Genomic DNA, 9,942 nt, shown 5'->3' with positions numbered 1-9,942 from the left:
TGCAGAGAAAAGGAGATAAGATAAACCGTGCAAGAAGTTCAGCTAAAACGAACAAAACCTTATAGCGTTTTTTCTTGGCTGCACTACCGCCCACTAGTGCAACACTCAGGCAGTGTAGCGTGTTTCCATGGCTGGTGGCAAGCAAACTTATATTCGGTGTAATGTGTTTCCGTGGCTGCGGTGTAGTGCAAGTTTTATGCACGAAGTGTGATTTTGCTACACTGTCTCAAAGAGACGGTGTGGAGTGAGTGTGACTTAAATTATAAACATGGAAGCCAATCGGGAAGAAGATTTTTAGCACAATAATGAAATGTATCGATATATTATTTTCATCGAGTGAAGAAGAAGACGACGAAGAATTCTTGCAGCTCGCAATTCTGCGTGAAAGAAATAAAATCCCGAAATTAAAAAATTTTGTCACTGTTCGGGAATATTCAAATAATGAGGTTAGTATTGAAAAATTTTCCATTTAATTGGTAAAATATAAATGGAATGTGAAAAAAATATGGAAATAGTGAAAATAAACATTTTCTTTCATTTGTAATAGAATTTTTTGACAAAAGTATGTTATTTTAAATCCATTTTTATCTATCTGAATCCAGATTCTGATCCACATATATGGTTGAATGGAATTAAAAACAGTTTTGTATGAATGGCCATATAAACTCTATACTACACTATCATTTATGTATTGAATCAATTAAAAACTGCAAAAATATTGTTTGAATGCTTTAATAAATTTTTTGTGTTTTAAATGTTGAATTCACAAGAAAAATATTTTCTGTGTTAAAAGAATTACAATCACTGTGTTTTCTCAAGAAGCTGTTTTGGATTGAAAGAATATACAATAATTCACTTCATTTTAATGCCGTGTAATGAATTGAAATGGATTCATGGCCCGCGTAACTTTTTTGGATTGAAAGAATAGGAATCACGTCGTTTCAATCCCGTGTCATGGATTAAAATAGATTTAAAAAAATTCAGTAACTTTAATTGGATAGAAATGGATTCAAAAGATCAGAATTTGGATTCGGCACGGATCAAACAATCCATTTTAATCCATTTTCATTTGCTGAGAATAGAAATATATTGGACTTGTTCTGAGAAAGTATGTGTCTGTCTATTAATTACATATATTTTCTTTACGAATTTCAGTTTCAAAGACATTTCCGATTGACCAAGGATACGGCTTATAAATTAATTGAGAAATATGAACAATCATCTTGCCCACCATTAAATAATCATGGAGGAATTGAGAGAAAGTCGCCAGAAGAAGATGTGCTGGTATTCCTGTGGTTTGCTGGTAATAAGGAATCATTGCGGTGTGTCGCGACGCTTTTTGGAATCTTCCTCAGAACAGTTTTTTACCAATGTAACAGAGTCATGAAATATTTGACTGAAATTGCGGGACAAGTCATCAAATTTCCAGATGACTTAGACGAAGAAGCAAGATCCTTTGAAGAGATTGCGGGATTCCCAGGTGTTATAGGCTGTATCGATGGTTCGTATATAAATATAAAAACACCAGCTCATAAAATCGCATCGACGTATGCTAATCGACACGACAAGACATCTATAACATTGCAAGCAATATGTGATGCAAAAAGAAAATTCATCGATGTGTTCACTGGAGTTCCAGGCAAAGTTCACGATGCCAGAGTCTTTAAATTAAGCGATGTCAAACAGAAGCTGCCACAAATATGTGGGAAAAACTATCACATTTTAGGTGATTCCGCTTATCCGATACGCGAATGGCTACTTGTGCCATTCAAAAACTATGGGAATTTAAGAGAAATGGAAAATAGATATAACAAAAAACACTGTCAAACTCGCGTACGTATTGAAAATGCCTTTGGTATACTAAAAGCACGGTTTCAACAACTATTATTGCAGATCGATATGCATAAAGTCGAAAAGATCACGAAATTTATCGTCTGTTGTTGCGTTTTGCACAATCTGTGCATAGACAATAACGATATATGGGATGAAGATGACATTCCCTACAATGAAGAGGAGCCATTCGTAGCTGATCACGAAGATAATATAGAAGACGATCTGAAAAATATCGGGGAATTGAAACGATTCAGAATAATGCAGTGCCTGTAATAAAATATTTTGTAAAAACCATTTGTTTGCTTTTGTTGTGCCCAATATCTCTAAAATAGGTATCACACATCGCAAGTATCACAGTTTTTATTAAGTATGTTAAGTAACATATTAGTTGCTTTTGAGCAAGCTGAATCTTACAATAATTTTACACTAACATTGTGCCTTCTAAAATCTAAGAAAACTAAACATTTTCTTTAATGACTAAACAAAACCTTTTTTCCTCCTGCTGATCAAGAAATATTGTGAAGCACTTAAGTACGTGAATATCTTATTTAACATTGCTTGCTTTTGAACAACTAAATCTTACGAACGTGAATTACTTAACATAAACATTGTGCTGTTACAAATCTAACAAAACTAAACAAATATAAATTAAAAATAAATCAAATAAATAATGCCTTTCTTTAATAATTAATAAAATCTTTGGTTTCCTCCGGCAGATCATAAAAAAAGTGTAAAGCACTTAGGAACGTAAATATGACTTGCTTTAAAAAAATTAAGTAAAAATAACTAAAATAAATTATTTCCATTATGGATGTCTGCTGTCTTAGTCTGTCACTCCCGTTCAGGGTTTCTCTGCCTTCCACTCCACAATTCGCGTATCAATACCATCTTTTCTTGGTGTCGTTTCTCTCGAGCTGTTTCTGTCTTCTCATGTAGTTCTTCCAATTTTTCTGCGATAGATACCTAATAATAATAGAAAAGTTAGTGTAGATCAGGACAGTTGGAAGCAAAACCAATCAAAGTTTTTGTAGAAACAATAATTTCAAAAAAATTTGAAAAATTTAAAATTGTTTAAACCCAAGTCATTTTTTACGGCAATATTTCATTATACGTAACGATTTATTTCATAACACAATTTTAATATTTATTGAAATAAGGCTCATCCTTAAAAAATTTCTATTTGATTTGTACATATTACAGAAAGTTTTTGTAATACAAGTAATCAGTATTACATTTACTTACAGTCTTTTTGTTTCCTGGTGAGCTATTCTTTATTTTTACAGAAACGTCTGATTTCTTAAACCTCTTGACACCTGTAGCAGTTCTCACAACTTCCGGCTCAATGCTGTCATCGGTGAAAGCAATTTTGTGTAATTCTTCCTCGAAGAGTACATCTTGCCTCGAATTACCTGATCCGGAATTATTTTCAACTGCAGACTTCTTTCTCCGTAAAACAGTTTTGTACCGGTTCTCAACTTGGATAGATGTTCGTACTTTGCAGAATTTCTGTGAAATTTCTTCTGCAATTTTTAACCACATTGCTTTTTTTGTTTTAAATTTTTTTTGCGGACCGATTACTGGTAAGTAGGCATAAACCTGATCCAATAAATATTTGGTCTCGTCATCTTGCCAATCTGAAATCAGTATTATTTTATTTTTATAGGCTCAATTATTACTCTGATTATTTCATATAAATCTCGAAACGAATTCTACAAAGAAATAAATCACATTTTCAAAATTTTGTACTCATATCTACTCAATCATTAATTTCTCATTCTTAATGTAGTTTTTTAATTTGTTCAATTGTTTGTTACCTTTATTGTCACCTTTATTTTCACCACTTCCTGAACAAGAAGACATTGTACTGGTAGCATCAATCTTTATGTTTATGCCCCTTGGATGTTGGTTTTCCGAGTCGCTGGTGTCGGTCTCAACGAAAATGCAGTCAGAATTCCTATGATATTTCGTCATATTTGTAAAACATGATACTACGATAGCGGATTGTTAAAATAATAATAATGAGAGATTATATCTGTATTATTTTAAGTATGAATATATTTAAATTGAAAATTAATAAGATTAAATAATATCCAATAAAAATCCAATACAAAAGTATGCATGGTTACATACCCATATAGCATGTCCAAATCGTTTCCTCTTAAAATTTCAACGACTTTGCCTTTACATTTAATTTGTCCAGAGTTAATAAGAAACAATATTTTGTTGACTGCAAAGTTATTATCATCTAGCAACACAAATAATATTAAGAAATATCAATAAACATCAAACAATAAAATTATCTACTGTGCTATACGTAGAAGTCGAGTGGATTCAGGTCTGGCGAGTATTGCGGTTACTGTGATTATATCGACACAACACTATCGATGAACAAAACCGAACATTACTAAACAGAGTGGGACGGTCTTGACTAGCAGAATATCCTACGAACATTGTGTGAATTGTTTATCAAAGAGACTTCGCCTAACCGTAAAGGCCAAAGGAGGATATATTGAAATTATTAAGACCAAATTAAATAAAATCTATTCAACAATAAAAAAATTATAGCGTTTTACATAGCGAATCATATCAATTGCCGGACCCTGTAGTAATGTTTTAATGTTAATGTATGTAATAAAATAAAAAATAACCTCCAATATACACGCATATTTTACTTACTTAAAATCCGATCATACTCCTCTTTCTGATCAGCTATACGTATTCCATCTCAACATCACAATCTTTATTAACTTTAAAGTAAACAAACATTTTGTCCGACATTATTTTACCGAATAAAGATCCTGAATGCAACTTCAAATTGCCGCAAGTCCGTGGTCTGAAATAAACACGACAGCATGAAGTGTGTGTACAGTCGTTCACTTAAAGGTTGCAACACTTTTTTTGGATGGGTTTTGGAACGCGCAGAAATTTTGAGATCGCGATTCACCATCTCTGTATACACGTAGTGAACGGTATGATAGCTGTCAAAGTGAACTATACAAGGTGGAGGTTCACGAAATGTATCTTGTGCGGCGCGGAAAATCTTAAGATATCAACTGGATACTGTAATATCGGGGTTAGTATAAAAGAATAAGCTAAATACACAATTTTATTTTATAAATTAATTTTTATTTTCAAGACATGTGTAACATTAAAAATTAATGTAATATAACCTATTAATATAATTACTTATAATTATATTCATATATTGTGTTATATGTTATATTAATTTTAATTACATAATTAATTACGTAATTAATAACATTAAATTAATTAATAACATATTAATTTTAATACATAATATTAATACATAATTAATATAACAGTAAATTAACCGGTGTCTGAATGCTGATTAATGTTCGGCAAGCAGAGGACATCAGTCGATCGAAGAAGCTGCCGTGGAAGACGTGGATGCTGAGACCGCGAAGCCACATCACCGCTTCAAAGCCAATTCTTCTCGTCAAATAACAATGAAGTAATCTTTCTAAAAAATTACAATTATAAAAATTAATTGCAAATTCAGTTTTAGTATAAAATAATCATTGTATTATAATTATATTAAGTTGAGAAGATAGATTTACTTACATAAAATTGCCAGATCGCTGATTACTATTGACTGTTCAGTAAGAACAGATCAATCGCAATCTGTTGTCCGCTGCAATCCAGAGCGAATCTCTTGTAGAAATTCGTTGTGGGATTAAGATGCGCACGTCTTTGTTCACTCTAGTACTGGGATCTTCTCTCGGCTGCAGGGCCTCTGGACCGACATTAGGCAGGCATGTTTGGAAAACGGCGATACGTCCTCGGGTGCTGGAGAGGAGTTTGTGAGCAGCTTGAAACCGGCACCAACCCGGGCGTTGTTATTATCAAAAGTGCCACAGAACTTGATGGGCAGCTAGGCGAGAAGGTCACGGAATCGGCAGGCCCAAAGATATTTCGGATGACTTTTGCCTTGTGCCATGTTCATTCAAGATTTTAATTCCTTCATTCGTTCATTCATTAACGAGAGTTGTTCACGTTACAATCATTCAATGTCAAACATTATTCATTTATTCATACATTATCTTGGTGAAAAAACTTTTCATACTTTCTCAGAAATTTTACAAGAATTGGGACTTGTAAAAAATTCTAAAAAGTATATAATATTTCTCAGATACTTTCAGAAATAATTGAAGATTTTTAGAATATTTCAATATCCGTATATATGAAAATTTCTGACAAATTGCACAGATTTTCTTATATATATTCAAATTTCTGCAAGGATATATTAGCGAAAAATATTTTATTCTTATTTTGTCTGAGTTGTTTAATTCGTATAAAAAATCTGAAAATTTCTGAGTATTCTAAAAAAAATCTAAAAATTTTTATAGAAATTCTGATTAATAATGTGAAAAATTCTGATATTTTTTTACCAGGGCATCCATGGAAGGTCACATAGTATTAATACCGTGTTCCATATGATTCTCTATTACTACATTTAATCTTTGGGGCATAGATGCAACTTTTTGGAATAACTCGTACCTTGCGCGGAAATCTTCCCATACGATGAGAACATGTTGCGCCAATGCCTCGCGTCTATGTGGAAATTGAGGTTTCCATATTTTCTGAGTAGGTTGTTCCTCTCGTTTTCCATAATGTTACACGCCCAGATTCATCCATCAAAAATACGTTCTCATTCGAGAAAACGGTATTTGTCCATTCATGCTTCTGTGCCAAATGCTGCAAGACAAAAGCCGTTGTTCTTTGTGGCGTTCGGTTAATTGTTTATATTGAGCCGATTTATATCGATTGTGTCTCTGTTCTCGCCATCTACGCCGCACGGTTTGCGCTATCGCATATTAGGAGCCTGGGCGCGTAACATTATAGAAAACGAGAGGAACAACCTACTCAGAAAATATGGAATCCTCAATTTCCACGTAGACGCGAGGCATTGGCGCAACATGTTCTCATCGTATGGGAAGATTTCCGCGCAAGGCACGAGTTATTCCAAAATTTAGTTGCATCTATGCCCCAAAGATTAAATGTAGAAATAGAGAATCATATGGAAGTGTCACACGGTATTATTACTATGTGACCTTCCATGGATGCCCTGGTAAAAAAATATCAGAATTTTTCACATTATTAATCAGAATTTCTATAAAAATTTTCAGATTTTTATACGAATTAAACATCTCAGACGAAATAAGAATAAAGTATTTTTCGCTAATATATCCTTGCAGAAATCTGAATAAATATGAGAAAATCTGTGCAATTTGTCAGAAATTTTCATATATACGGATATTGAAATATTCTAAAAATCTTCAATTATTTCTGAAAGTATCTGAGAAATATCATATACTTCTTCAGAATTTTTCCCAAGTCCCAATTCTTGTAAAATTTCTGAGAAAGTATGAGAAGTTTTTTCATCAAGATGATGTATGAATAAATGAATAATATGTTGAAATTGAATGATTGTAACGTGAACAACTCTCGTAAATGAATGAACGAATAAAGAAATGAAAATCTTGAATAGACATGGCACAAGGCAAAAGTCATTCAAAATATCTTTGGGCCTGCCGATTCCGTGACCTTCTCGCCTAGCTGCCCATCAAGTTCTGTGGCACTTTTGACAATAACAACACCCTTGGTACCGGTCTTCAAGCTGCTCACAAACTCCTCTCCAGCACCCGAGGACGTATCGCCGTTTCCAAACATGCCTGCCTAATGTCGGTTCAGGGGCCCTGCAGCCGAAAGAAGATCCCAGTAGTAGAGTGAACAAAGACGTGCGCATCTTAATCCCACAACGAATTTCTACAAGAGATTCGCTCTGGATTGCAGCGGACAACAGATTGCGATTGATCTGTTCTTACTGAACAGTCAATAGTAATCAGCGATCTGGCAATTTTATGTAAGTAAATCTATCTTCTCAACTTAATATAATTATAATAAAATGATGATTTTATACTAAAACTGAATTTGTAAGTAATAATTTTTATAATTGTAATTTTTTAGAAAGATTACTTCATCGTTATTTGACGAAAAGGATTGGCTTTGAAGCGGTGATGTGGCTTCGCGGTCTCAGCATCCACGTCTTCCACGGTAGCTTCTTCGATCGACTGATGTCCTCTGCTTGCCGAACATTATTCAGCATTCAGACACGGTTAATTTTACTGTTATATTAATTATGTATTAATATTATGTATTAAAATTAATATGTTATTAATTAATTTTAATGTTATTAATTACGTAATTAATTATGTAATTAAAATAATATAACATATAACACAATATATGAATATAATTATAAGTAATTATATTAATAGGTTATATTACATTAATTTTTAATGTTACACATGTCTTGAAAATAAAAATTAATTTATAAAATAAAATTGTGTATTTAGCTTATTCTTTTATACTAACCCCGATATTACAGTATCCAGTTGATATCTTAAGATTTTCCGCGCCGCACAAGATACATTTCGTGAACCTCCACCTTGTATAGTTCACTTTGACAGCTATCATACCGTTCACTACGTGTATACAGAGATGGTGGATCGCGATCTCAAAATTTCTGCGCGTTCCAAAAATCATCAAAAAAAAAGTGTTGCAACCTTTCCGTGAACGACTGTACACCACTTGAGTGCAGTGCAGCGCTTACACTAAACTGGTACAGTGCAAGGCTACACCAAGTACGCCCTCAGTGCGTTCCAAGAAAAAACGCTATTTTTTGTTTCACAGATATGATATCGGAGAGATAAATATAGTTTTCATAGCGCGCTGATTTTGTGATAAAAAAGATAAGAGATATATATTATATGACGAAGCCGTTTAACTTCGACGAAAGACAAACATCTAACTAAAGTGACACTACACCGAAAAAAAAAATTTGGTTGAATTAACTGGACATCTGGTGGAAAATGAACGAACCAGATTCTTCCAATTAATGCAACTAGAAATTCCAATTAATGCAACCAGAATTCTAGTTATGCAACCAGAATTCCTATTAATGCAACCAGATTCTGATGGTAGATGCAACCAGTATTTTCTGGTGGAAAATGAACGTACCAGATTTTTTTTCAGTGTAGAGATTATCGCACATTTCATTAGTATATATATTGCAACAACATTTGACCGATTTTAATGAGTTGTCAGTTTTCGCCGATGCGTGAATACAATTAAACAATAATTATGCCGTCTCGGTAGTACTTGACCGCGTCTCCGAGCCGTAATGGTCTCATTAATCTACGCTAATGAAGTCACAATTACGAAGTTACGAGTCCATTCCAAAGTGTTAATTACAAAAGTTGACAACTAATATTTTAAATGAAGCTAAAGGCACTACGTACACGATTGAATAGGAAAGTCGATTGGTATATAAACACTCCGGATAATCGGACAGTCACCCGCATTTCTAACGATAAATCATTTGTAATTGTCAGAGAAAGCTGTATATTCCTGTATCAAAGTTGGGAAGTGAATTATACTCGCGTTGAAAACGCGCGGTTTATCTTCAAGAAGAGACTGGGTTTTTCTATCTCGCGCCGAGGCACTTCGGTTGGAATTCCATGTAAAACGGAGCTGCTTTTTTGAACTCGAATCGAGACCTGCGCGAGACGAATAAGGTATCCGACTGGTCGCCCAACAGTCCTGTATCAAAGTTGAGAAGTGAATTATACTCGCGTTGCAAACGCGCTTTATTTTCAAGAAGAGACTGGGTTTTTCTCTCTCGCGCCGAGGCATTTCGGTTGCAATTCCATCACGTAAAACGGAGTTGCTTTTTTGAACTCGAATCGAGACCTGCAATGTGCGAGACAAATAAGGTATACTGGTCGCCCAACAGTTAAAAAACAAGTACGTAGTACGTAATCGCTCAACTTTTACCGCGGCTCGCATTCGGATATCGAGGGCACCTGCGTGCCGTTCTTGTCACGGAGAAACTGACCGTTTCATCGCCGAAGGAAGGGTCGATATATATCGTTTATCTTGCGCACTCGTCACGTCCTCCGTGATCTTTATTAGGTAATCTCTGTGGCGCCGCAATTGCACTTCAGATCTCAAAAAGCGATTTGTGCGATACTAAATCTTTTATGAATTAATCTTTTATAGATTAATCTTCTATAGATTTACGATGTA

General features: G+C 34.1%; 2 protein-coding genes across 6 annotated transcripts; one reads left to right on the top strand and one right to left on the bottom strand.

Moving 5' to 3' along the window:
- Positions 1–210: 210 nt before the first annotated feature.
- LOC139814060 (putative nuclease HARBI1) lies at positions 211–2,127 on the top strand. Of its 3 annotated transcripts, none has more exons than XM_071780026.1 (3): positions 211–446; positions 1,156–1,501; positions 1,634–2,127. In XM_071780026.1, the coding sequence occupies exons 1-3, from the start codon at positions 306–308 to the stop codon at positions 2,104–2,106; spliced, it is 960 nt and encodes a 319-aa protein (XP_071636127.1). In that variant the 5' UTR covers positions 211–305; the 3' UTR covers positions 2,107–2,127. The 3 variants fall into 3 exon arrangements, with proteins under 3 accessions (XP_071636127.1, XP_071636125.1, XP_071636126.1); XM_071780025.1 differs by having other exon boundaries at positions 216–446; positions 1,156–1,833; positions 1,894–2,127; XM_071780024.1 differs by having other exon boundaries at positions 213–446; positions 1,156–2,127.
- A 51-nt stretch (positions 2,128–2,178) lies between these two features.
- Positions 2,179–8,639, bottom strand: LOC139814065 (uncharacterized). 3 transcript variants are annotated; one of them, XM_071780032.1, is made up of 6 exons: positions 8,468–8,639; positions 4,510–4,666; positions 3,964–4,078; positions 3,648–3,787; positions 3,076–3,467; positions 2,179–2,796 (listed from the first exon to the last, which is right to left on the bottom strand). In XM_071780032.1, the coding sequence occupies exons 3-6, from the start codon at positions 3,972–3,974 to the stop codon at positions 2,665–2,667; spliced, it is 675 nt and encodes a 224-aa protein (XP_071636133.1). In that variant the 5' UTR covers positions 3,975–4,078; positions 4,510–4,666; positions 8,468–8,639; the 3' UTR covers positions 2,179–2,664. The 3 variants fall into 3 exon arrangements, with proteins under 3 accessions (XP_071636133.1, XP_071636134.1, XP_071636132.1); XM_071780033.1 differs by lacking the exon at positions 8,468–8,639 and adding an exon at positions 4,778–4,795; XM_071780031.1 differs by lacking the exon at positions 8,468–8,639 and having other exon boundaries at positions 4,510–4,718.
- Positions 8,640–9,942: the final 1,303 nt, after the last annotated feature.

Source organism: Temnothorax longispinosus, chromosome 6, assembly GCF_030848805.1.
Source record: "Temnothorax longispinosus isolate EJ_2023e chromosome 6, Tlon_JGU_v1, whole genome shotgun sequence".
NCBI lineage: Eukaryota > Metazoa > Arthropoda > Insecta > Hymenoptera > Formicidae > Temnothorax > Temnothorax longispinosus.
The sequence above is the reverse complement of the archived record's forward strand: the minus strand, read 5'-3'. Positions and strand labels throughout refer to the sequence as shown.